The following is a 27,933-nucleotide window of genomic DNA, read 5'->3' as shown; positions in this document are numbered from 1 at the left end:
TCATACTACAAAGTTATACCAAAGATGACAAGAAATATTTTTTAGTGTCTTGCATTAACTATATACTACAACGCATTCATCCAACTTGTAATTACCTTTGGTAACATTCATTTCATGTGAAGTTATCCAGTTCAGTTCTGAAAAAAAAGAAAAAGATCCCAAATATACTGTATTCAGATTGAATTTGAACTGTGGTCTTGCTATCATGCATAATTGGTGATCTCCAGCACCCAGGGTGTTCAGGTTACTCTTCCACGGTCACACCATGGTCAATTTGTGACTGAAAGAAATTTTAAACCAGGGTCTTTTGATCTCCAGTCCTCATTCCTGAACACTGGGCTATGTTGCCACCTCTTCGTCTGCCAAATTACTACTTTCATTCTACACTTTAGGGCTGTTTAATCACAGAGTTCCCATCTGAAGGGGTTCTAGTCCAACTCTACCATACATGGCTCAGTGGTACAAGATGAAAATAAATCGGTTTTGCTAAATAAGAATTACATGGCATGTATATAATTAGCAGTGCTTTTTTTTTTTTTTTTTTTTTTTCAACCTTCGGCACCTCCAGACAATGTTTGTATATGATTGAGCAGTTTTAAGCTATTTAATACATTTTCCTGTATTTATCTACTCTGATTTCTGTTACCATCTCTGGGTGTATTATAATATCTGATGACAGCTGTAATTGCTCACAGATTAAAGGCACGGTACATTCTTGGATTTAGGAATCATCAGGTACATGTGGGTGACTGGTAGAAAGCTACTAAATTCCTTTTGTTCACATACATTAGCATCTGACCCATTCATTTAAGAGTATGGTAAATGTTCCCTGAGGGGCCCTTCTGCATGGACAGTTTAATCAAAAACCTCCTTATGGGACATCTGGTGTGCATTGCTGCTGTGTGCTCTCCACCCGCCTGTGATGGCATCCTTGTAAGCTATTGCAGTCACTCTGTGGTAAGCTTAGATTAACTCTCATGGAGCCAGCAGCTACAGCAGAATGCTGACATTACAATTTTCCTGCTGAACACAGTCACATGGCTGCTTTCAGCTAAAGGTAAAACACAAAGCACTTCTGTAGTAAAAAGAATAAAAAGGGGATTTAAGAGATTGATTTTTTTTTTTTTTAACCAGACTTTTTAAAATGTATTTATTACTGTACTTCAATCTGTTACTTGACTGTCTACCCAAATTATCGATGCATTTTACTGGTAGGTTAAAGGGTAGGTCAGTGAGAAAAGTTGGAAGAGTATTTGTGTAGCCTCACAGAAGGAAGGAATAAAGTCGAACAGTTACCGACAACAATATACATGCGGGCATTTTAATAAGGGCAAGAATCTGTATTAAAAATGAATCTGGCCAATTTTATTTTAAAATGTATATTTTAAAACTCTTCTATTGTCTTTTTTGCTCTATGCAGCTCAGCTCAGAGGTACAGTAACCCATCCTGAGTTATATTAAAGGGTACAGTGCTGCTCTTTGTCTTCACTTTACCATTAAATATGGATGTAGTTGCAGTTAGGATTAAAGCTAGTTGTTTTAGAAATTGATTAACCAGTGTGAACCAACTTTTGGCAATGAGGGGGCTGTACATTTTAAACTTCTATCTCCTGGTTAGGACAGAGAGGGAGAGTGCTGTGCAGAGAGACACAGGAAATTGATGACTAGGGCTGTAGTGTATAACAACAAAGAATGCAAATCAAATTTGAATTAGAAACACCATTCTTTTAATGAAATGCCCAGTAATATAAATGTATGAATAGTAAAGCACCTTACAAGTGTATAGGAATTTAAATAGAGCTGCTTTTGCATTATAAATAACATTAACAATTATAAATCAACCATCAATCCCAGTTATAAATCCGGCAGCTCCTGGGTACCGTACAATCTTTGTTTTTGTTATTTACTAAGAAGTTATTACGTTGCATGTAGGGTGTTTTCTTTTGCCTGCATTTCCCGTAAGCAGCTTTGTTTACAGTAAGGGGCACCCTACACACAACCTCTATAAATAAATAAATACAAAATGAATAAATTAGAACCATGCTGAATGGAATTGTATATGCAGGGTAACCTGTAAAATGACTGTGCAAATTTACTGTGTCAAAAGAGTGTCACGGATACGATTTTTACATGTTTTAATGAGCACCACTGTGACCACCTTTTTTTGAATGCAGTTAAAGATCTGATGGAGTGTTTCTCTACCTCCTGTAACATGATCTCATCTTGAATTTACCTTTGAAGTTGCAAGAAAGCCTTTTGTCTTTGATCGTTTTCACTTAATGACTGCCTTTGATTAGATCAAACCTTTAATGTGTCTCACTTGACACCAGATGATTATCTTTATGGTGAAGGAATAAAGAACTTTAAAGGTTTTGTTTTTTATTTTTTTTTAAGATTGACATCAACTGTACTACTATAGGTATCATAAAACTTTGTACAACCGAAGCACCCAGTGTTTTTTATCAACACTTTGGCACCAGCAGGTCTCCCCACACCTCATCACTTTTTACTGTTGAGATCTGAGCTTACAGTGCAAGCAAACACTATGATCTGAGAATAATTGTAGATTACGTGTTTCTCACTGTTTTTTTTATGGAACTCTGTTGGAAAAAATGGGAACATTGGGTTGGTATTTACATTTTGTTTAGATTTTACACTCCCACAGTAGCAGACAGATTAACAATAGTACTTGCTGTATTTGAAGTGATTATGAATAAGCCAAATAGCTGCACTGTAATGTACTCCAGGAGTTGGGACGTGAAGTATTCATAGAAGTGTAAGTCTATCTATTATCAGTAACTATTCCTTGCCAAAACGATGATGTCATTCCTGTTACCATGGAGTGTGGTCGGAGGAGAAGTGACAAGCCAGTCAGTAAAATGGAGCATTTGTTTTGGAGCTGCCATTTCCTTCAGATAGAAAGCAAAAAGGAGTGAAAGCACTGCAAACAATACATCTTTTTGCTGTGGTTCTAATGGGTTTTACTTGTGAAAAAATAAGAAAAGTTGTGGAGGTCCTTTAAGGAGGGGTGCCTCCATACACTACTGTAAACAATATAACTCCACTTAAATTTGAACTGTGGTGTAGAATTGCTGGGAATACATTTTTATTGAGGATGTGAACACTGTACTTTAGCTTCAGAAAATGTCTCTGTGGTCAGTGTTTGGGTCAGGTCAACTCATGAAAATGGTTCCTTTTCATTAGTTGACCTGACCCAAACACTACAGCGTGAGAGTTTATTTATTTGTTTTTCCTTCCTGCCCATAACTTATATTGCCAGTGCATTGAGACAATATCGAATACTGAATTGTATTTATTTGGAAGAATTATCAGAAGCAGGGGAAAAGACACTTTTGTGTGTCTGTTTTCATAGTATCAGAAAAACACATATTTATCTATACAAGTATGAAGCACTATGCAGTGCATTTGTATCCTGTTCGATATATGCATTAATACAATGAATACACTATAACATGTATGTCATGGTCCTCACACTTTTAGTATTTTACTGTAGTTAACAAACTTAAATTCTCAGTGGAAAATTCCAATGGCTTGTTGCTGCCAGCTGGAATTTTACTGTAGCCTTTCCTTGTGTGATACTGTACTGTAAGTTACTGTATGTTTGCCAAATGCATCTTACAGACACCAGACACAGTTTTCAGGTAAACTTGTTATACACTCATTCTTTACTGACCTGCCAAACTTATGTATGCTATGTGAAACACTGGTGGTTTTTTATCATGGACTTACAAATAGCCATTGACCTTGAATTCATGCTGAATGTACAAAGTGACCAAACATTAAACGGGCTCAGTGCGCTTAGGTATATAACGCCTACATGGCTAAAAGTGAGAAATAAGTTTCTCAGTAAACCCACCAGAAACAGTTTTCTTAATGGTTGCATAATCATGAATCTTATTATTACAGGCTAAATGATGTTTGTGTTTTAACTCGGTCCCAAGTAGTCGTGTTGAGGGACAACCTTTTTTTTTTTTTTTTAATTTGCAAACTGCAATCTAAGTGAATACTTTGAATGTGTTATATTTGTACGACTTCCAAAGCTCTTCTTTTAGTGTAGCAAAGCTTACTGGGTCATGTTATTTTAATGCATTCTATCGGATGATCAAGCTGGAACAAGACAGTATGTGAGCATTGTTACTGTATTCCTTCGAATTTAGGACACACTTTTTGAACAATTTTTTGCTTCTCAAAAATAGCCTGCGTTTTAAATTTGAGTACAGTATAGTGATGCATGTATTATTATCGCCAGCAAGAGACGTGACTCGTGTACCAAAACAGCAACATGACTGACTGCCGAGAAAAGATGAACAAAGACATCATTGCCCGAATACACAAGCAGCAACGTGACTTCCTGCCGAGAAAAGACAAACCAAAACGTTACTGCCCGATTCTCGAATCATCCATGACATGCAGGCAGCCATTTTCAAAGAAGCGTCATGAGCTTCCTGAGGAATTAGAAGAGAAGCTTTTACAGTTTCAGCGTTTCTAACAAACATTACCAGCTTGGACAGATCGGAAATGCTGATCAGACCCCCATATTTTTCAACATGCCAATAAATACCACATTTCACAAATTGGGAGTAAAACAGATGTGAGTAATGAGAAGCCACAAACTGCATCCACATGCGTAATTGAGGTTGTATCTTTATAAATGCATATTTATTTGCTGTTCTTTATTTTTTCCTCAAACTGAGCATGGGAAATTTGGGCTGCATCTTAAATTCGAGGGCATCTTAAATTCGAAGGAATACGGTAATTCATTTTGGGTATGCATGAAAACCTGTCTATAAAAACTAATTGTGAGTCAAGTACAAAACAGACTTTAACTATATATTGGACAATCCAGAAAAGTGAATGTAAATATTCCTACTTGTTAGTTTAAATGTTTTAAATAATGATTCGTAACTTGTGTTGTAGGTGAAGCAGCGTTAAGAGGTGAACCCAGAATGCAGTCCATCCCAATGTCCTCTGCTATCAGCAACCATCGGACAGGCCCACCTCCCATCAGCCCAAACAAGAGAAAGTACAACGGGGACCAAGGAGAGGATGACGTGGACTGTGACAATGAGCATGTGTCCAAAATGAGCAGATTGTTTGCTGCACAACTGTAAGTAATTATGATTATGATTATTTGTAGTATTATCATAATTTATGTGTTGTCCATACTGTAAAATACCCTGAGTCTGCTACACAAATGCTTTTTCTCATTTAATATCTGGACAGATAAATCTTGGGCTTCACTGTGTTTGACCTGCACAAGCCACAAGGATGTTCAGTCATCCTTGGGTATAATAAAAAATGGAGTTTGTGGCCATTATAAGCAACCAGCCAAAACCAGTCCACCAAGTATAACGTGTCTAAACTTATATAATTATCACAACACATCCGTAAGCCTTGAGTACAGCAAATTCTCTGTAGGCCACTTTGGGTTACCAGCTGTTTCACTGGTATAGTAAACATAAATGTACAAACTCTTACTTGACAGTAATTGAACTTGCTTTACAGGTGTTTGTAAAAGAATCAAATGCTAAAAAAAAAAAAAAAAATCCATCTCAGTTCTCATGCCTCCGAATAGTGCAGTGGTTGGCATGGAGCTGAGGCCTGAGAATTCCTTGCATTCCTGGCCTGTGATTGGAGCACGTGGCCTGTTGTGGTGCTTGGCTGTCCCTTCATGGTAGCTGCTCAAGAGGCCCTTTTGGATTCCACACATTCCTGCTTGTTTCGGACTGCTGTGTTCAGTCATAAGACTACAGACACGGCTATTTATTGTTAAATAACTCACTGAGGTGTTAGTCACCGCGTCCCGCCTATAGTTCACAGCCTTGGAATTTGTGTAACAAATTAGGGTCCAAGTGCTGGAAGGAAAGCAAACAATGACTGCACACACATCTTGCTTATGCATAGACGTGATGTAGACCTTGGGATTGACTGGGCAGTCTGCACGCCTTTTTATATGTTGCTGTTGTGGACAACCTTGATATTTCCTATTCAGATGTGTTTGTTATTTTCTAATAAGGAAATATGTCTATTGACTGGAGGCCATATTTGCTGTACCTTTTTTTTTTTTACATATAAATAGTTTGAGCTTCTGTTGAAGTAACAGCAATGCTGTCAATGTGACACATTGACCTTTTCTTCATCGGTAACACAGTACTGTACTGTTTGTAAGATATGGGCCAGTGTTCTGCTCTTGGGGTTAGGATTGGGCTACAGCAGAGCAGGCTTGGGCTTTGGGACCCCCTTGTTACCACTGACTGTCTTGGTATTTTAACTGGTGGCAATGCAGTGCACAGGGTTGTCAGCACTTGGACAAAGTGTGCTGGATCACTTTTTCATCCGCGGGCTTGGGTTGAGTCCTTCAAACTAGCACTGCAGTGCATGAACCCGAGCAGCTGAAAAGGGAAAGATGGACTTCATAGTGTGAGGCATCCTGCATCCTGATTTGATAATTATTCACATAGGATTGTGATTTGTGCATTAAATAAGTTTACAAGTAACGTATTATCTGCATGGGATAAACACGTGTCAGTTCAGTCAGACAACACTGCTGCAAAAGGATCTGGTAGAAAAATAAACCGCTCAAGATTAGTACAAAACTGTTGTATATGTAGGTTTATGTTTGTATGTATGTTTGTAAGACTGCAGTGATAGGTCTCTGTATTATGGATTTCCTTTGTACTGAACAGATAACTGATACCTGATGCTTAACAAGCTATCTGGAGTGTGAGACGTGTCCGGTTTCTATTATGGTTTGCTGCAAGTAAAGAGCATGCCAGAACGGTGTGGGAGGCAAATTACTCCTTTACTGCCAGTCCCTTTTGCTTTAGGATATACTTTTTACATAATATGTTGAAAACCGAGTCTCTCTCCTGTTTCCCAATGAAACAGAACTTTTAAAATATGACAGTCACTTGGAAATGTGTTTGGGGGGGGGGGGGGGGGGGGGGGGGGGGGGGCTAGTTTGTAAATCTTTACAAAGCAGCACCCATTGAATAGCTTTTGAAGGGACACTAGTAGTTTAACTGATCTATGTGCAACAGAAACACTATATTTATGAAAGCCTTGCATGATCTTTATTTTGTGAGCTCTGAAATTAGGGTCAACTCCCAAACTTGTGTTTTGTAAAATAAATAAGTAAATAAGTAAAAGCAGGTTTATGTTTGTGCACTTTTATCACTGTTATCATTATTTTAAACAAAAAATAAATACAATCTGATGGGTGCTGCATTATGAAGCAGAGGGGCTTGGGCTGACCTGTGTTGTGTGGGTTTCTTGTTTGTCAGGCAGGGGCCATTTTCTCATTTTCACAGCAGCTCAAAACAAAGGCCTCCTTATCCTTTCAGCTAGCTGTGCTCAGAAGGGCTGACATCAGCTTCCCCTCCCCCCTCCCCCCCCCCCCCCCCCCAACAGGCACTTCTGCTGCCATAAGAGTCAGTCCTGGGAGCTGGGAATTGCCAGAACAACCCTTTCTCATGGTTCTCTCCCTGCCAACTAGCACATGTAGTTTAGCAGATCATGCCAAGGTAGCCAGTGCTGATGAAATCATCTAGTTCACTGTTGTTTTAACATGTACCTCGCTGTGTGGAGCACACAAATTCCGAGCAGTGACCCTAGTAAATCTGTTGCATAACGCAGAATTACAGCTTCACAGTTTACTGTTTAAGCTTCAACCAGTAGACTGCACTGCCTCTCGGTAGTTAATGAGAGTATGAAGATGTTTGATTCACCTTAGGTTCTTGTGTGTGTTCTGCAATGATAAATGAGATATTTTGGTTTGAACACAGTTCGTACGCATAAAGAGTATCTGTGGACTTAATGCAAACACTTAATGATAGGATTTTCATCCCGCTTGCTAGCAGACAAATGAGTTGGTTTATACCTTCTCAATGTATTGGGTTGTTTTTCCTTGGAAGAATAAACATCCTAAACGGAAAAAGCGATGAGCAGAGTTGGCTCTTTGAAGTGCAGAGTTGTAAGTGTGATAACATCTGGAGTGAGGGAGAGCTTGTTCAGCTTAACCTGACCCCGAAAGCTCACAGAGGAAACTTGGAATCACTTTCTCAAATAAAGACTGGCCAGATGGGAAGCTTCATGTATTATTGTGTTATTGGTAGAAGTGAGTAGAGTTTGAAAGCAGTTTTATTGTACTTCTGTCCGTTCATTTGTTTTAAGTTCTTCCTTAGGTTTGTGTTATTACATGCCCTGATTAATTCACACAAAATGAAAACTCAACAATGGTTATTTGCTTTAGATGGGTTTATTTTGATTTTTTTTGTCCTTTACAGCACTGTTCAGTTAATTCTATGCCAGTTTAAACACAAAACAATATATCAGTAGCTTCACATCTGATAACACTTAACGTATGACTCATAAAACTTAACAATAATACACTAATAAAAATAATTTTGCTTGACTGTGGTCCAAAGTTTAATTGTACCAATGATATTTAAATTGAAAAAATGCATTATTCAGAATACGTAACTATAAAGATAGTAGTGTTAAATGTATTTTTTTTCTGGTTCTATATATTGTAAGTGATCAATCTTTGAAGCAGAAATAAATATTAGCATCGTTTTAAAAGAAAAAAAGCCTAGCCTACTGTATATAATTCTAATAAGCATTTTCAAGGTATTCTGTTGTCTCATCCATTTTTTCAAAGCAGAAGTCTTTGTTGTGTATTGTCCAGAATTTTAAAGCCCTCTGTAAAGTCCAAAGCAAAGGAATACAGGGCTGCATTTGTTTGATTTTATTAAGCACTGCTTTTCAGAAAACAAATAAATTAAAATACAAAACCCCAGGTTAGAAGCCACAAACTCGTTTGTCCAGGTGGCCCATCTTTCACCTCTGGAGATAAAAGCATGAATTTGGCCAGGTTAGCAAGCTTAACATGTTTCAGCTCAGTGCTATTGGACTATAATACACTACATTTTACCAAAGAGCCACACAAATGTGGTACATTCGGACTGAGTCATGTTTGCTGTAGAAGTACTTTTTATCCTAGTTATGGAGGTGTTTCTTTTTTTTTTCCCCCCCAGAAGGGGTTAAGGGGAGCCTGGCAGATGCTGGTCTATGGATATTTGTTTGTTTTGTTTTTTAAAATGACATTTAATATAGTATATAATAGAACACAAATTGGCCACAAACGGAGACCTTGTAAAAGCAGGTCTTGTCCTAAAAAGTATGTTAACAACACAAGTGTAGTACATACAGTATGATCCTGCCAACTGAATGCTTTAAAAAAAAAAAAAACACAGTACAGATACTGTAGTTTCTACGTCTGTGTTTAAATTAAACCCTTAATTCGGCTCTCCAGCACATGCACCAGCAGCCAGCACTTTTAAATGAAAGCTAACAGTACTGAGGGTAAATAAGGGACTCTTATTGTGAAGGAGCCTGAAGCATGCCCAGCTTTTTTTTTTTTTTTCCTCTCTCTTCACTAGACAGCCTGCCAAGTTTCAGAGGCCCAAGGCTTTCTTGTGGGAGGACGCTGGGCTGTCTTCATGCTTCTTGGCAATGATTAAAGTGAGGTTAGTAACAAAAAAAAACTTCCATTTCATTCCCTTATCCTTCTTTTTTTTTTCTTGAAAACAGATGGCAGCCCCATATTTCCATCTGTAGTTCATTGAACTGTAAGGCACTACTTTTCTGTAAAGGTAGTGGCTATTATTGGTTATAGAGCTATAGCAGTGCTCCATCCCTTTCAATGCTCAAAAGCATGTTTGGAGTTGCGGTAAGAGGCCTGGGGAGTAACAGAACACCTGTGTTGCCCTTTTTTTTAAACCTGGGATGACTCATTTATTGTTCTAATTTAAAGTAAATGTGGATGTTAGGTGAGCACTGACATGCGTAAATACATACCTGACCTATGACTGTCTGCTGTTTGTACAATTATACTTAAGTTATTGATTGTGAGTATCTGTTTACTATGGAGTTTAGTCTGAGCTGCATTTAAATTGTCTGATAAAACAAAAGGCTAAGTCCTGTACCATATACAACAATGCCAGAGTTATTTTTTTAAGCATTGCATTCATAAATTGTTAATTGTAAGTGAAAAAAGTAACAAAATAAAGCTCACTGCAGTTTAATATAGGGCCCCTGCTGATGTGAATGTTGTTCATCCATTCCGATGCTCAGTGTGTCTGCAGTGACAAATTCATTTTCTTCTGTACAGTATATCATAAAGTATTACCTTTCTATTGCTTCTGGCTACAGACTTGGATTGTGTCTTTAACAGTGAGCATTCAAGCGTTAACTTTAACCTTCTGGATATTATCTGGAGCATTTGAAGGTAGATCTACAAAGTAAAGCCTACAAGTAAATTAATAAATAACAGGAATTACAAGTGGAAGGAAGGATATGTATTGTTTTGTATATTTAGCTGTATTCTGATTGGCGTCTATTACTACAGGCCCATTCTCTTTCAGGCCATTTGTTTTGGGGTGACAAACATTTCCAGCCAGCGCAGCAGTGCACAGTGGGTGCTTTCCTCGCCTGTCTGGTTACCTAGAGGCTAATTACTTCAAAGGCTGAAGCCAAAAAGCATTTTGTTTCACAAAGCGGGTGAACAAGAAACACTTAACTCGCAGCTGAATTGAGAACCAGATCATTATAACAAGAGCTTGTGCCTTGTTTTGGTATAGAACTTTTTTTTTTTGCATACATTCCAAATCTTTCACCAATAACTACCAACCATTGTTACACTTTAGCAGCAAGGTTGGTCTCCCTGTTTACTTGCATGCAGTCAGAGGGGAGTGGATTATAGTTGCTGCTTACTTTCTCGGCTATTTTTCAGATTCAGTTTTAAGGTTTTCAGTCTTAAGCTTGAAGCGGTACAAAATTCACCCTGACTGGGCCCCTTTTACAGTTGGCAATATTTCAAGTCGGATCTTTCAGGAAGGGTGTACAGTACAGTACTCTACAACACAGCTACACACACTGGCGCCTTAACACCATGCTTGTAAATTGCTAGAAAACAGGTTGGTGAAGACATCCGTCATTAAAACCTGTGTTGTAGTTGCTACCTTTAAACCCCAAACTGACACTGCTTTCGGTGAGGGAATGGGGATGGAAATGTATCTTTTCATCTAAAACAGGCAGGATGTGTGGTTTTGGTATAACATCCAACTAAATAGAGGATGTTTGAGAAGCAGCGAGGCCTGGAGCCTAATGTAAAAAGAAGACAGACTTTTTCTTTACAGTAGAATGACTGTTGAATACCCCATGCATATTTTATAATATCCCTGGTCTATATTCTTATTTTTATTCAGTCTTGTTTATTACTGTAGTGGTGTAATGTAGCAGCCTGCTTCCTGGATTGCCACTGCTCTTTAGCACACAGAATTTCAAGTTTAATGTATCTGTGCCCACACTAAATTCCCAGTGTATAATTACACTGCTTATTATTTTGGACCTGCCTACGAAAACAAAGACATTCGTTGTGAGAAATACACAGAAAAGACTTACACCTTTTACAGGTGTTTCATTAAAGTAATGACATGCCCCCGGGTGCTTACCGGTAATGTCTCGGAGCACACTCGTAACAGTAACTGCACAACCAAATTGGCTGCTGGTGGCAAAAAATAGAGATTACGAGCAAAGATAAAAAATGACTTGATCATTTAAAATACTTCAAACAAATAGACTTTTTAAGGTGTAGTTTGGTAACTACCAGAATATATAGGCCTAGTCTTTATATTCAGATATGATGCGGTAATTCCAGAATATCTGATTCTGAACAACATGGACCTAAATAAGAAAGGGACAAAAACTAGACCTTGCATTGCTTTGGCGACAGTATCTTTCTGGTTCTTATTGTGACATACGACGTTGTAAGCAACTTGGAGTATTTCTGTTTCTAATAAATCAGGATTAGCATTTTCAGTAACTCTGCCAACCATTGTATTTCACGTTGCTATCAGAAGTCACATTTTAAATAATAATAACAAAAAATACAAATCTTAAACTTATTCTGTTGTACTGTAAAAGCAATGCACTCGATTTTAAAGTGTGTGTGTAATATCGACTTTCCTTCCCCACAACACATACACACACACACACACAGTGAGACACCTGTAGTTTTAAAAACTGTTCAAAATGTCAGGATCATTGCAGTTTTACAGTATTTCATAGAGCTGTGACCATTTATTATTACAGAGGAAAGCCTTCCAACGGGGATTACCGCAAGGATCACGGAGATCGAAGCCCAGTTGAGAGAGTTGCAGCGCCCACCATGAGCATCCATCCCAATCACATGTATGCACCCACCATCCCCAGTCTGGCTATGGATCAACCATTAGCACTGACCAAAAACAGCATGGACGCAGCCAGGACAGTCGGCATCTCGCCAACTGTGAGCCCCATTGAACGGCAGCAGGTAGGAAACTGGGTGGCTTGAAAAATAAAACACGTCGGACGGTCCAGTATTCATAATGTATGACTGTTTTTTGCACCACTTTTAGAAAAGGCTGTTTGACATTTTTAAGCTTTTATTACTGTTTGAAGCTGGCACAGTTTGAAGACCACCAGTTAAACTGGGTCAATAAAAATAGGGTTTGGAGATTCTAAATCCAAAAGCTGTGTTTTAAACCTTTCTTGGGTAGAAACAATATACGTTAAGCTTAGCTTTTAAGTTAGGTAGGGCCTGGACAGTTGAAATGTTGATGGAAAATTGGGTACTTTTCATTGTTTTGCAGTACTGTTGTATGAATCTCTTAATGGATGCTATAAAAACCCAGTAGTGTATATATGTCCTAGGATGTGATTTAAAAAAACAAACATTTTTTTACTGCGCTTTTCTATAGTACATTAACCGTGTGTCGTCTTTTCCATTTTAGAATCGACCATCTGTAATAACATGTGCCTCAGCAAGCAACAGAAACTGCAACCTTTCTCACTGTCCCATTACCCATAGTGGCTGTGTCTCAGCCACAGCTTCCAATTACAGGAGACCCTCCAACAGTAAGTGAAATTGCACTCCACTCATAATCAGAAACGTCTTTTAACTGTTTTGAATGCCTCAGTTCTCTGCAACTGTGATTGAGGAAAGTGGTCATGGATGGTTTAATCTCTGTCTCTCTCTCTATACTTTTAACATTGCATAAATCTGTAGTTAAACATACACTTTTCATGAGAAAAGAGCTCTCATCGGTCATGTGAAAAGAGCTCTCACTGGTAATTTCTCTTGTGAATTTAGTTTTGAAGGCTCTTGTGTTATTTTAGAATCCTCATTATGTGGATCTTTTTGGGGTGTTTCCTTGTAATACTCTTGACAGCATACAGTAATATAAAAAGGTCTCTAATCTCTATATTGGTGTTTTTACGTTATTGAGTAATTTCCAGCACCTCTTACTATCTATAGGAACTGGGATCAGCATTGCATTTTAGCTTTGAAAAAGAATCTTTTAAAGCAGCCAAATATGAAGCTACATCTGTGTGACAGACAGAGATGGAACATGTATGCAAGTCATTTAGAACATGATGCTGCCACCCATGTAATGTTAGCCGTTCAAACTTCAGTTTTTGTTTTAGATTTTCCTCTTAGCTGGCGTCATGCCAGTCATGACATGCATTCCTCTGAACAGGAGGATGGGTTTGCACGAGGCAGTGGGATTATGCTATTGGTCTGTGATCGGTGTGTTTTGCAAAGATGAGGATGCAGTATTTAAGTGTGCTCAACAGTAATGTCTGGGACTTCGAACATGTGTACTGTGTATATCACATACTAGTTATTATGCATTTTCGATGTTCGATTTTTGATGAGTTGTTGTGTATATATTTTTTTCATGTTTTTAATTGCACATGAAAGTGAAATATCAATAGTATATGGTTTTGAAAACCCGAAAAGGCTTTTCTACCATTAGAGACTAAAAACTATAGATACTTTTTTCAGTACATTTCTGTATGTATAGTCTGTAGCAGAAATTCTCACTATGAAGCAATACAGTATGCGTACTGCTGCTGCTTCTCAATGAAAATAATGACATTCTAGTACTAAGCCATTCTTTTCTATTCTTCTTTAGCTAACACTGCATGTGACCCAGTGATTGAGGAGCACTTCCGTCGGAGCCTTGGGAAGAACTACAAGGAGCCAGAACCGGTGACAAATTCTGTTTCTATTACCGGGTCTGTAGACGACCACTTCGCCAAAGCTCTGGGTGAAACATGGCTTCAGATCAAGGCTGCCAAGGATGGTGTGTCAAGCAGCCCTGAGTCTGCTTCTAGGAGGGGCCAGTCCCCCCCTTCCTCCCACATGGTCAACCACAATATCTCCCCTTCAGTAGTCTCATGAAGAGTGGACCACAAACCCTTCAACAGAGAAGAGTGACATGCATGGTTTGGCTGAGCTTCGTACTGTGCTTAAAAAAAGAAGGGAGGGGGGGAGGATCTTTTTTTAAAACATGCTCGCATACATTGCTTGGCATTGCAGAAATAAAAAGGTGCCCACAATAATGAAAAAAAACAACTAGCAGGAACTATTAAATTAGGAGTTGTACCATACATCGTAGCATCCTAATCTCCTGCCTTACCAAAGAAACCTCTGATGCAAATCTGATGCCCCTATGAGAAAAAAAAGCCATGCTTTCATTGGTAGACCCAAGTGCTTTCTTTTTTGTGTGCCTTTTTTTCTAGTTTCTTGAGTGTAGAAATTGTTTGGTTTGCTTTCGTGATTTTCTTCTGTTATGTAATGTTGTATGTTTTTACTTGAAAAGAGTGGCCAGGTCTGATTTGCACTATTGGAAGATGGGTAGGGGTTGCTTGTCAAATTCACATCAGACGTACTTGTTTTCTTTGTACTTTGAGGGCAAACTGCTGACAATAATGGTTAGGTGATGTTGCATCGTTCTACACGAAGGCAAAACTAGCTTTTGCAAGGGAAAGTCTCATACAGGTTATAGACCTTTCTATCTGTCTTTCTTTGGACTAGTTTGTATGCTTGGTGCTCACAACTGGACTGCGTTATTTTCTAAACATGGGCATTTATTTTCTTTTTCTACTTGTGTGCAGAACACTGCAGTTTGCTAGAATAGAGGTTTGAAGGGTCAATAGTGCTAACAGATGCATGTTTTAAATAGCTGGTATCTATTAATGTATAGACATTATGAATCTTAATACTATTAGCTTTCTTTCAGATTAGTTTATGTTTGTCAGTAATGGTCCTAGATAAACTTACTGCTGGTACAGTTGTACTCCAATATTTTTATTTTATTTTATATTCATTATGGTAGAAACCAGCAACAGAGGACAGCCTCCGGACAGGCCTTCTATATAAACAGTTACAGCTATATAATGTTAATCCGTGGTACAGGATGCTATAGCTTTGTGCATGACTGAGTAAAATAAAGTAATCCTTAACAATGGCAGCCCAGTCTGCCTACAAGTGGACATACTCCCTAAAAACATGTCTGTGCAATCAAACTGTTTAAAAAGTTACAACTGCTACCTTACAAACATCTTGGCTACGTAGCAGATTTTTTACAGCTTGTGAAATTCTTTTCTTTTTTTTTAAACTTATCGACCTGTGCCAAGGCAGCATACATTCCTCCATTAGAGAACTTTGTACAGGTATTACATTACTTTATATTATTTGTTCTATATTGATAGCTACTAACTAGAAATTAGGATGATAGTCATAAATAACACAGTTGTGCTTTTGCTGAACGACTTCTCATCTTACATTTGTGTCTTTTCTACAAGTCATACATACGCCCATGCATTCCGTCATCCCAGTTCAGTTTTTTGGGGCTTTTAAAAAGTTTCCTTGTAAAGTGCTAAATTTTATTTGTTAAAAAAAAAAAATAGGTAACTAGTTGCGAGACAGCTGTAAAATAATTGTGATATACAGTATAGTCTTTACATATTCTAAAGTACAATGCAGAATACTTTGATACTGTAAATTAAAACAAACATCTTGAAGAAAAAAAAGACACAAAATGAGTTGACCCACAGGTTTTTTCTATTGGAAATTGTTTTCTCTCTATTGAATATTGGGAAAGAAAGTTATTTTAAGAAGCTATCACGTATACATTTCACTACCATTTTATTTGGTATTTCATATTCTTTTCTGCTTTGGCACTCAGTACCCTACTCCCTGTAGGAAAATCACTAAATAATAAAAATATACACTTTTTTATATAGTAACTTTAAGACCATCATTACGCTGTGCGTAAAGAATGTACAGAAAAAAATCCGTAGGTATTTTTTGAGGAACAATTAATTTGTTAATGATATGTAGCTATTTAATTTTTCCCTGTCCTTTTATTGTAATCATGCAGGTTTGTTTTTTGTTTGGAGAAAAAAGTTGATCTTTTTTTTTTTTTTTTTTTAGATTTGTCTGTAATAAGGTTAAAAAAAAAAAAGTGCAGGAACACATATTCTATGAGAACACTGCATTAGCATTAATAGCCCCTAGTTTATTACTGCTAAAGGCTACTGAGCATTGTAACAGTAGAATATTAAACACTGAAGATGCTGTTCTGTGGACTGTTGCCTTTTGTGTATGAGACAACTGAACAAAAATATTCACACATTTTCAGATTTACCTGTCTGAGATAGGTAACTATCACATTGAGATCACCACACTTACCTGGTCTGTCTGGGATTAATTATTATACTTTTATTTAAAATAACTGAACCCCACAGCGAGGCAGGTGTGCTTCTTGGAAAACTAAACTGAAACACCAAACCGTTTAGAAATTGTGTTCACATGGAAGATGCATCTACAGTGTACTTCTAAATATCCTAAACTGTTTGTAATTCTGTATTATATCCCTCCCTTTGTGGCCTTGTTTCTCCTGAAAAAAAGGTTTTGGCAGGCCACCTTTTTTGTACTTAAAAGTAGCCTCAATGAACAATAAAGTGCTCTTAAACCACCATTTTGTGTTATTTGCATATTTCTGTGTCTGTCAAATTATTGAACCAAGTAACATGACAACCAATATGCCAGTTTCATCACTGTCAACCAATCAGATTTGCTCACATGACAAGGTAAGAGCAAACTGGATATTACACCAGGCTGGTGATGATCACAGTCTTCAAATCAGCAGAGTTTCTTACCTGGCTTCAGCTTATCGTGTCAGTGTAGGTTAATAGCCAATGATGTAATACATCTGCTTAATAATAATTTTAAATCTGGCATCTAGTTATGTTTAAATAGACCTGTATTAAACTTTTTTTTCATAACTTGGGAAAGGGTCAAAGCTACCAAAGTTCCTTCCTTAGCAGTACACCCAAAAAACCATAAGCTATGTTTTCTCCCTCCAATTCCCATAATAAATGCCATCTGGGAGCTGTTACTACTCTGTTGCAACTGTATTGCATCATTCTTCTTGAGGGTGACCCACACTTTGCCAGAAAATAAATCATGAACTTTTAGTTTAGTTTAGTTGTTTTATCAAGAAAAAATGATTATAACCATGACATTGGCCTAATACAGGTGCCATAATGTGGTCATGTGACTAAGTTTCTGCTGTACAGAGACAGTACATGAGTTACTAGGCCCTACTCACAAAACTCTGGAATGTTTTGTATGCAAGTTATATTTGATTCTGTCAGTGAAGTTCCATTTAATGTAGTATCTAGAAGAAATTAACTATTTCACTGCCACACTGTTTCAACCTCTGGACATACCAATGATACAGCTCTTTTTCACCTCTTGTTTTTTTCTTCATGTTTGATCGGGCATGACATTCCCCGTTAAATATGCCTGTGGGAATACTTTTGTTTTTGTTCAAAATGTCAAACTTTATTTCCTCCAAACTGGATTTTCACATACTTAGAGTTCTTTCAACTTTGGCCCTGAGCCCACAAACCACCAACATAAATAAGTTAACTACTTCATAATTGAGATTAACTAATTTGGAGCAGCCATGTACCTACAAGCAGAGAAGACACACAGAAATAATAATTGTAGCTGAGGGAATTTTCTTTCAATCCTTGTGCCATCATCTTAATTGTTTTCCTTCTACCGAACAACCAAATGTCACGCCTGACTTATTCATCTTGAAAACGACATGAATTTGCATGGTTACAGTAAGCTGACTCTCCTGCTCCTAAGGAAACCCATTTCCTTCATTGTCTGGGTCAAAGCTTCCTGAGGATGTGGTAACTCCTGCAGTCCTGCAAGAAGCATTCCTTGACAGAAAGATTCATATTTAATGGCAGTGTGTTTAAAAACAAACTCATAAAAAAAAAAAAATAGTGGAATGGTTATGCATATTTTTTTTTTATTAGTATATATTTTGCAACTTTTATTTTTGCCCCAAAAGATAGACAAGCTGTTGATGGCTGGAAAAAGGTATACAATTAAGTTCTGTGTAATACTAGCAATGGAACACATTAAAACAGTACAACTCTAATTTACGGATTATTAATTCTTAAGAACGTTTTATTCTACTTTTGAAAGCATACTTGTACTGTACATGCACACTGCCACAAACTTAGTTTGACATTTTGCATTTAATTCATCAAAATTAAATAATGAGAAGCAAAGCAATATGTATGTTTCCATCCAACAAAGAAAACTAAGAAAAAAAAAAGTACTACATTAGGGAGACATGGTGTATTACAAAACTGCTAAAAAATGTAATATTGTAGACTGCACGAGGAAGACAACATCTCTTTTTAGACAGATATCTACATTTATACATGTTCTTTTATTGCTTTATTACCAACACAATTTTTTTTTTTAAGTCACTTCAATAGTCGTTTAAAACTTTTAGGTATGTTTAGTTTAACCTTTTTAATCTGTTCCAAAAAAACTCACCGTTGTAAATCAAAGGGTTAAAGACCTATAGGTTCCGCTCACAGTACCACACTTATGCATTCCAACAGCTGTGAATTTTTAAAACGTCCCGACTGTTGAAAGCGGGCCGACACCAGATACCAGGTGTTAATTAAGCGGAAGGACCGTCTATCTCCAGGATTCTAATGTAATTCGTTCAAAGTAAAAAAAAAAGACAAGTGCCTTGGCATCACATTCATGTCACCTGAGATGAACCCACCCTTAATGGCTTTTACGTACGCATTTATAAAATAAACATAATATGCCCATTAAATGAAGGCTTCGGTGACTTTCTGAAAGGTAAACACAAACTGTTTCAAAACTAGAAATAAACGTCAAACTCCCATTTGCATTTGAGGTGTTTCCCAGTTTTGTATTGCTTAGTAAATGGGGGTCAAAATAAGACAGCAAGTAAAAAAAGGCAAATACAGAGCTGCAATGAGATTTCGCTGGCAGATCAAGAGGTGGTGCTTACGCCCGGTCAAGATCTTGGTTTGTATGTTGATAAACGGTGATGAAGAACACCTTACTGACGTCATCCTCTACCTCAGATGCTTTCATCATCGCTCATATCCCAGATCTGCAACAGAAAACCAGACACATAAATGACATTCCCAGAATCTGTGCAGCAGTCTGTGACTCCTCATGATACACCTTGAAAATGTAGTGTAATTGTACCGTAAACCCACATGGCTAAAACAAAACAGTTTAAACAAAAGACAAACGATGTTAAGACTACTTTATTAGTAATGTATTTGTAAATATTTGTAAATATATTTGTAAATATCAGAGCATTTGTGACTAAAAAAAAAAAAAAAAAAAAAAAGGTACAACGATACCCAATTGGCAGTACCAGAATGGAGAATGCTTTGAAGCTATTTGAAGCTATTGGTTATGAATATGTCTCTAAAGTTGTTATTATGGAACAGACCAGTGTCTACAGCATAGAGCATACTACAACAGTAAAATAGTGAATCGCTAAGTTGTTCTTTATGTTGGACAACAAAATTGATTCCAATGACAAACTCAACACAATGTGTCTCAAACATACAAGTTTTACAGTCTGAGTAAGATCTTCAAACTAACATGCAATTTGCACAATTTTTTGTGAAAGGAAAACTGCTGATCTTTCCCATGCTTCATCACGACAAAAAAATAAAATTAATAAAATGTTTCGTGCAATTTCCATTCTCAGTATTCATTTTAATTTTAACGGAATTGAATTTTGTATCCCACGAACAACACATACAAATCCCACCAGCTAACAAAGAACACAGTAGTATATAAAACATAGAAAAACATCTTGCCATATTTCAGCTACTATTCATTCTTTTGCTAACTGTTGTTCTTTTCTATTAGAAACAGATGCTGTTTATTGGACCCTGTAGTTTCAGGTTGGCCCAGACTAGTCACAGAAAAGATAGGGTTATACTGATTTGATCTCCAGGTTATTCCTGGAACAAAACAAAAAAAAAATGAGACTAGTTTGTTTACATAATCACTCTGACACATCTATGCTCATATTAACAAAAACAAAGCTACAGCAATTAAAAGTATTTTTATAACTTTTCATTTCCCAAAACTGGTATTAATTTCACATAGACACCAGGTGGTCTATTTTAGAGATCTTTACAGTGACTAATCTAATTGGTGTCCCCTTTTACTGTATAGTATCTATATATCTCTATATACTTAGTATGACCCTATCTATCCTGTTAGGGGTTACCCACAGTGTGATTTATTACCCCCCATATTAACATCAATTAATACAAAGGCAGTACAGTCTAATGAAATGATTGCGTAGGATTAGGAGTTTTAGGGTGACTATATTTCAATCCAGGACAGTTGAATAGAGGTGGTGGGGTTACAATTGAGAAAACATTCAAACAAGATTCAGAAATACAAAGACAGCACACCACGAGCATATGTTGGTTTGTTTGCAGCTTTGTCATAAGAACACATACGCATATACTGGTAAGCTTATTTTAAACTATATTGTTGATCCTTTTAAAATTCCAAAATATAAAAAAAGTTTTGCAATGTGAACAAAAATCAATTTATTAATTTCAAAGAATTCTGTTGATCGAGATAATCACTGGAAATCAACGGGGTTTATAACATGTTCAATTGTGGTTTAAATGCATACTAATAAAATGCAATAATTGAGCTATAACTTAGATTTAATTAGTGATTTTTGAAATTGGTAACTTTTATGTATATCATTATGGTTACATAAAAAACACTTTAGAAATAAAACATTAAAGCAAATTTAAATGTAGCAATTTGGTTTTTTTTTTTAAAAAAGGTTAGATTTAATAACCTTACTAACGCATGTAACTTCTACTAATTTAAAGCCCGGGTAAGTCTAATTTAATTCTTAACTGTCATCCCTCTTTTTTTTATAGCTGCAATTCAAAGCTCTCTCTTTCTCTCTCTCTCTCGCTCTCAAATGATCATATGACCAACATGTGGGTGTTCCCAGTGTTTTGCTATGATGATGCACAGAACCGTCTGTTCTCAGGTTTGTAACTGAAAATCACTTGGTACTGGTTCCAAATGTATAAATCCACAACTCTAAAAAACACACACAATTACACACTGTTCACCTGGGCTGTCCAATGAGGAGATATAATGAGCTCTTTCTGCCAACATAAGCAACACAGACTACAAGCTACAACAAGTAAAAGCTTTATTGAGATTTCTAGTGTTATGTTAAGCCAACACCTCTGCTCTAAGAGCCCCAGCAGTGCTGGTGGCTTTTTCATATCTCTGTCAATAACACTTTCTTCAATCAAAATTTAATCACAGGATATTTGTTCTTTTTTCTCATTTGAAAAGAGTGCCTGCAAAGCAATAAAATCTATCAGCTAGAAAAGCAGTGGCTGAAACAGACCTGTTTACAGCTGTATAATACCAAGGCACACACTTCGTTGTTGTTAGTGACCTCTTCAAGTCACTTGAGAGGTTATTTTTTTATATAGATTCATAAGTTGTCAAATAAACATATGATAGTGCCTTGCTACCTATAAAATGTATATCCACTGGGCAGGGATGGTTGTGTGACTTTGTATTTGGTAACTGAAATAAATTGCATTTTAATATTTAAAAAAAAAAGAAAAACACTCCAGCCTAAAAGATAAAAAGGACTTCCTTTAAAAACAGATACATTCAAGAAAGCTTTGAAACGTGTTCTGCAAAATATCCTTGATCCACAGAGGCACGACATATGTAGTTTCGGTAAACTTGACAAGAACTCCGAAAGCCCTGAGATTACCAAAATCTTTCTTTTTTTTTCTTTTCTTTTTTTTAAAAGCGATCTCATAAGCTTTTGTTATACCCAACAGATTCAAGCGTTCCGAGACAAAAGCAAACCGTATGAAAAATGCATTGTATATGGATTAATGTCATGTTTTGCTAAGCAGCTGGGATCAAAGGGTTAAGGATCTGGGCCAAAGCCTTTGCTCGCTTTTGTTGTGCTGCACACCTGGGGGAGTGTGGGCTCAGGCTACTGCAGGTTAATGATAGACAGGGCTCCCAACAACACAGCCTTTTATTCCTATGCACCTGGGAGTCCTCCCGAAGCTCCTTACCTGATTCAGCTTTCTGTACCATTCAGATGCAAATTAAAACTTATGCACCCTGTCGGACACACACTCTCTCTCTCACACACACTAACACAGACATTAGCATTGGTTATTTTATTCTCCTTTGAAGCCTCTGGGTCTAGTTCCTGTCCAAATAATGAAGTGTGCATTGTGGAGCTCCCATCTTCCACTCATGAAGAGTGTCACACACTCATTTCTACTTCAAAGTCTGGTTCCTCTCCTAACGTGTCACGCTCCTCAATTAATCATGTTTGCAGAACGTTTCGACAGGACGTTTCCTTTCCACACTTGTTAGCTGAGCTCAAATCACTCATTTCAAAAGGCCAGGTTTCAGATCTGAAATGTTGCTGGTACCTGTCTGTCTGAATACAGACAAAAACACTGTCATTCGGAGAGTCCCTAAATTCTGATTCTTTTTATTTCAGTTTGAGATATATTTAGCTATTGTATTTAAGGCATATTAAAAACATTTCAATGATGTAACATTAAGATATAAGATACCTTAAACTCAATCTTAGTTTATATTTTATCAGCTATATTTCAAAATTATTAGACACTGCCCACACCTTTATCAAAACATTTATTCTCTTATATAAGCTTTATTTGGCTCCTGGAGTTTCCATTTTGAAACAGTGAAGTGTTATCACACGTTTAAATCACAAATCTATACATTTGTTCAAACATATGTCAATTCATCCCTTATAAAAGGATGCCGTGGAAAAAAACATGGTAAAAAGCTAATGGATAAAGCCCAGATAACATATAGTATAGGCATCGGAAAAGCATAACTGCAAGGTTAACATGCAAATTTGAGATCCACTGTTGCTTAGGTCATTAAAATAGTGCATTAATTAAACTGTTATAATCGCTAGAATATCTTCTTGATAACTTATCTTGAGCTAAGGACACTGAACTGTCAGCTGCCATCGTATTTTATTATATTGCAGAGATACTGTAGGTATATTATTATTTTGCAGTAATCGGACTGACACAAGAAGGATGTTTAAATTCTACTCCACTGTGCATTTAAAAAAAATAACTTTTAAGAAAGGTTGTTCTGATTTTGCTAGTCCAGATCACAACAAAAAAAAAAAGTACAAAAAAAGTATTTCTTATAAACAACCCTTTTTGTGGTTCTGGCATGTTTGCACCGCCTTGTTTTCAAAAACAGTTCAACTATAATTATGTGTGTCATTATCTTAAATTACACGTTGCTTCTTAAATCTTCTAAATTGTTCCAGCATTGTATAAATAAACTCCACATAAGTTGTTTTTTTGTTTTTTTTTTTAAGTGAAGCTAATCAATTTGAACATATTTCAACTCAGGGTCCCATATTTATTTGTCTTGACTGATCTGACAGCTTGTGTTCCTCTAATTGTGTACTTTACTAAGCAAGGTAATATAATGATATACAGTTAAGAGTGCTGAGCTACTGAGCTGTAGTAATGCCACACCCTCCTATAGACAGTGGCTTTTGAAACAAACTGCAGCATACTGTGTCTTGTGCTTTAAAAATAACAAAGATAATTCTACAGCCCAGCTTTAGGGTGATTTTCAAGTATTTTAGCACTTTGATTTTACAGTTCCAAGGAATACCTGCGGTCTTTACTGTAGAATCTTAAGTCTTTGAGTGTATAATTATTACTTCTCAAATGCACATGAGACATGAATAGAGAGCGCTAAGATTCTCAATATTGTACTGTTCAAATGGACAGCACCCATGCCTGTCGTGCCATTAGGGCAGAGAGGGTGCCCCTTTCATGAAAATGATGTCCCGACACAACTGGCTTTTTCGTTACATCACTGACACAGTGGATTAACAGAGTTTCCAGCTATAGGCTGAATTACAGGCACCTAAAATCTTTGGCACCCAGGGTGTTTTAAGAAACTGCCATTCTGTACTTTTAAAGATCTCATCTGAAACTTTCATCTATAGTACATTTTGAGTCAAGCTAGTCTGGTTTGCAAGGAATTCAGTTCTTCAGAACACCACACCACTAAAAGTGACGGCTCAATTAGGACAGAGCCTAACTACAACGGAAGGGATTTGAGCAGGCACCTGAACATACCTGTCTGTCTGAGCACATCAATGCTTCAGACTGCTAGTTATTGTCTATCACTGCCACTTTTGTTTTCTACTGAATATTCTGCATCTGAAGCACAAAATATTGTTCATTTGAACTTGTTTATGTATGACCAGTTTATACAAGTTTAAGAAACCGTGTAAAGCTTACGGTAAAACAAAATTACACAAAGCATACTTTGTGCACACTGAGCATAGCATAATTGATGAACTGTAACATGTAACCAGTGCAAACACAGAGGATCCTCATAATTTCACACTACAGTATGAGATCATCAAAAAAAAAAAAAAATCTAATTATATACATAACAAATACCAGCTATCTAACAAAATTGCAAAAGTATTAAGTAATGTAATTGTAATTACTAATGCTACAGCTGTTGCCATGGAAACTATTAACTGGATCTTACTTGATATAACATGTTTAGATTTTCAAAGGGCTGCTTCTTTCAAGTAGGTAAGAACACCAAAAGAGGCAACATGTTTTGTATAAAATACATAGCTTCTCAGATTATAACCAACTGTAAGCTGAAGCATGTATAGGAGGCTAGGAGTGAAGGATCTGGAGAAGATACAACAGACAGACAGACAGACAGACAGCTGGATGGACAGACTGGCATGATCAGTATGTAAGGCTCTCCAGAAGGACCCTAAAAAAGAATCATAAAACTGGGCAGTGGGTTAATGCTTTGTCTTTCAACATACTTATTTCTCAGTATTTGTAGTTCTAATTTCGTCTTGTAATGAACTCCCTTTTTTAGGCATGTATTGCAGAGAGGAGGTGCTTATTAGGTATGTCGTGAGCAGTGTGGGTTGTTCACATTCACATAAGGAGCTTTTTCCACCGATCTTCAATATGTATGCTATTTTGTACGATATAAAAAATCAACTCATTGTGCCTAACAATAGCAAGCGGTCCTTAAGAGCCCTTCATACTGCAGATACAGAATTACAAGTACAGTACATGTCATCTTTCAGGTTAACATATGCAAGACTGAATAAGTACGGTAATACTGCTACTAGGCATTTGAAGGACAGAAATATTGGCATGCAGCAATTTCAAAGCCACTTGTATTTCCATATCTGCTGCACTACATTGACATTCCTTATTTTACAAAGGCTTTCTGAAAAAGCAGAACATTTCTAAAGCAAAGCCTATTGGTGGGTTTTCATACAGTTCCCAGCAAAAAAATATACCAGTTGAAGTTGATATCACGACATCCATTGGCATTAGGTGACCACAGTTTCTGCTAACATTTAAATGCTTTTTCCAAGCTTGCACCCCTCCCCCTCATCTACCCCTACAGGAATATTAAAAGCAGTGTGACCTGTCATATTTTTACCACAGCCCTCATCCTATGGGCATCCCCAGGAATACCTGTTAATACCAAGTTGTATTAGCCTTTAGATTATTTTTTTTGGTGTAGTCCTCCCAATACAGGCAATGGCTTTCCAGACAGTAAGATATTAAGCCACACCTTTTTCAAAACCCTTCCCATTTTCTTTTAGGGAGGCACTTTGTGTCCACGTTCACAATGGCAAATGTCAAGAGGAAATGAATGGGGTGGGGTTTAGAAAAAAAAGACATGACATCAACTTCCTGCCTAGACAGCATGCAAGTATAAAACTAACAGAGATGGTAGAAAAGGGCACTTAAAACACCCCCACAACTATTGCAGACATGATGTCTTGGTTGTAGTTATTTTGATCTTTAATAATCCCATCCTTCTCAAAAAACAAAAACAAACAACTGATGAAAGCGATCTCTAGACCTGCTCCACCACACAGCTTTACACGCGTATAATCTTTTGAGCAGAAAAGACAGTAAGACTTATGTAGCCTGAATAACTCCACCTAAATGCCAATCTTTCCCTTCCCATTCCAACAATTGCAATTATTAATTTTATTATTAACAAAAAACAAATGTTCCCTCAATTTGAATGCATTGAAACGGTCAGGTGTTAATTAGGTTCTGGATTTTATACAATGCATTTTTAGGTGTTTTATTTTTGTTGGGTTGGTGGTGGTCCAACATATTATCTTTATAGCATTTTTGGATGGAAATCTGTATTGACCTTGTGTTGGTGCTTTAATGCTTGCTGTAATAAGCCAAATACCCGTAAAACCCTGTTTATGATCAATTTCTCAGTTTATACAATTGCTCTCAAAAATATTAAACACCCGGCCCTTGAATGTGTGCTTTCAGTACATTCTAGCCATGAGAAGTTGTTGCAATTTGGTTCATTTACATTAATTAAGAAAAAGCAGCCAAGAAGTTAGCCCACTCAATGAGTGGCTTTTACTATCCACCCTACGTGGACAGGGTACAGCTAGCACTGTTAAACACATGCAAAACACAACCACAGCACTTCAAATTACACACATCAATGTAATACAAAGGCTTACTTCAAAAAGTAATTTTTGGTAGTATAATTTTTCCATTTGCTAATTTTACCTGGGTATTTAGGCCTGTACTGTCTACTGTGGTTATATATACAGTATTATCTTTACTTTGTATCTATAGTTTAAATACTGACATATTAATTTGCTTGTATATATTCAGAAGTAACACAAATCAAGGTGAAAAATACTACACTACAAAAAAAAAATAAATCAAGCCCTCAATATTAAGACTCCTTGCAGTGTTTTTTTTATTAATTCAAAACGAGGTAAGAAATTGCTTCTGAGCAGTCACACTGCTGTGTAACATCAATGTGCCAGTAGAGATCTTAAAATGGAACTATATATTTGGTCTTTTTTTAAACTCAAGATAAATTAACTCCAGATAAGATGCTGGTTCATATTCTCTATTGTTAAGTACACCCAGAACAATACCTGTTACGAACAATACCACAACATCCCAATCAGGGCTGTATAAACACAAGGAGAAGCTGCAAACAATTAGTTTTCAGCAGTGGCCAAAGAAAGCAAAACCTTTTAATGAAACAATATTATTGAATATTATTTTAGACTGTTTTGATATTTTAATAAAGCTGGTAATGATGTAATATATTATTATTTAATAATAATAATAATAATAATAATAATAATAATAATAAAAACATGAAACAAACAGTGGGAATTTTTTTTAATAAACACACACAACTAAAAGGCCAAGCAAGCCAATTATTTTACATCTGTTCTGATTAATCAATTATAGATTTTGTTCAGCTTGTCTGCTTTATGTCTTTTCAATAGTCGTGGTGTTTACAGCTGCACCACCGTGATACCTGATACCAAGGTGAGGACACGAAACGCATTTTCATTTCGAATTTCTGCCCAACTTCACCTTGTCCAGAACTATAGGTTTGTGTTTCTGATGACACTGAAGCACAGTTTCATACTTCACCCTGAGGCTTACAAATGTGCAGTACATGCATACTGCTGCATGACGGTTTTCACCCACTGCTTCTTAATGAATAGTGGTTGTCAAATTGGGCAAGAA

At 36.8% G+C, this 27,933-nt stretch overlaps 2 protein-coding genes across 8 annotated transcripts in view; one reads left to right on the top strand and one right to left on the bottom strand.

Moving 5' to 3' along the window:
* The window catches only part of LOC117414062 (transcription cofactor vestigial-like protein 4), a 46,333-nt gene extending 29,441 nt beyond the window's left edge, over positions 1-16,892 (top strand). For 2 of the 4 annotated variants that reach the window (XM_034919578.2, XM_058999816.1), the window contains 5 exons: positions 4,939-5,128; positions 9,462-9,548; positions 12,175-12,394; positions 12,855-12,978; positions 14,040-16,892. In XM_034919578.2, the coding sequence (XP_034775469.2) occupies positions 4,939-5,128; positions 9,462-9,548; positions 12,175-12,394; positions 12,855-12,978; positions 14,040-14,308 (890 nt within the window). In that variant the 3' untranslated portion in view covers positions 14,309-16,892. The remainder of the gene's footprint in view (positions 1-4,938; positions 5,129-9,461; positions 9,549-12,174; positions 12,395-12,854; positions 12,979-14,039) is intronic. The other 2 variants (XM_034919581.2, XM_058999817.1) reach the window with 1 other exon arrangement.
* A 2,253-nt stretch (positions 16,893-19,145) lies between these two features.
* Positions 19,146-27,933, bottom strand: part of LOC117413738 (ubiquitin-like modifier-activating enzyme ATG7) — a 49,089-nt gene continuing 40,301 nt past the window's right edge. For all 4 annotated transcript variants that reach the window (XM_058999814.1, XM_058999815.1, XM_034023036.3 and 1 more), the window contains exon 19: positions 19,146-19,379. In XM_058999814.1, the coding sequence (XP_058855797.1) occupies positions 19,347-19,379 (33 nt within the window). In that variant the 3' untranslated portion in view covers positions 19,146-19,346. The remainder of the gene's footprint in view (positions 19,380-27,933) is intronic.

Source organism: Acipenser ruthenus, chromosome 25 (genome assembly GCF_902713425.1).
Source record: "Acipenser ruthenus chromosome 25, fAciRut3.2 maternal haplotype, whole genome shotgun sequence".
NCBI classification, from domain to species: Eukaryota; Metazoa; Chordata; class Actinopteri; order Acipenseriformes; family Acipenseridae; genus Acipenser; species Acipenser ruthenus.
The sequence above is the reverse complement of the archived record's forward strand: the minus strand, read 5'-3'. Positions and strand labels throughout refer to the sequence as shown.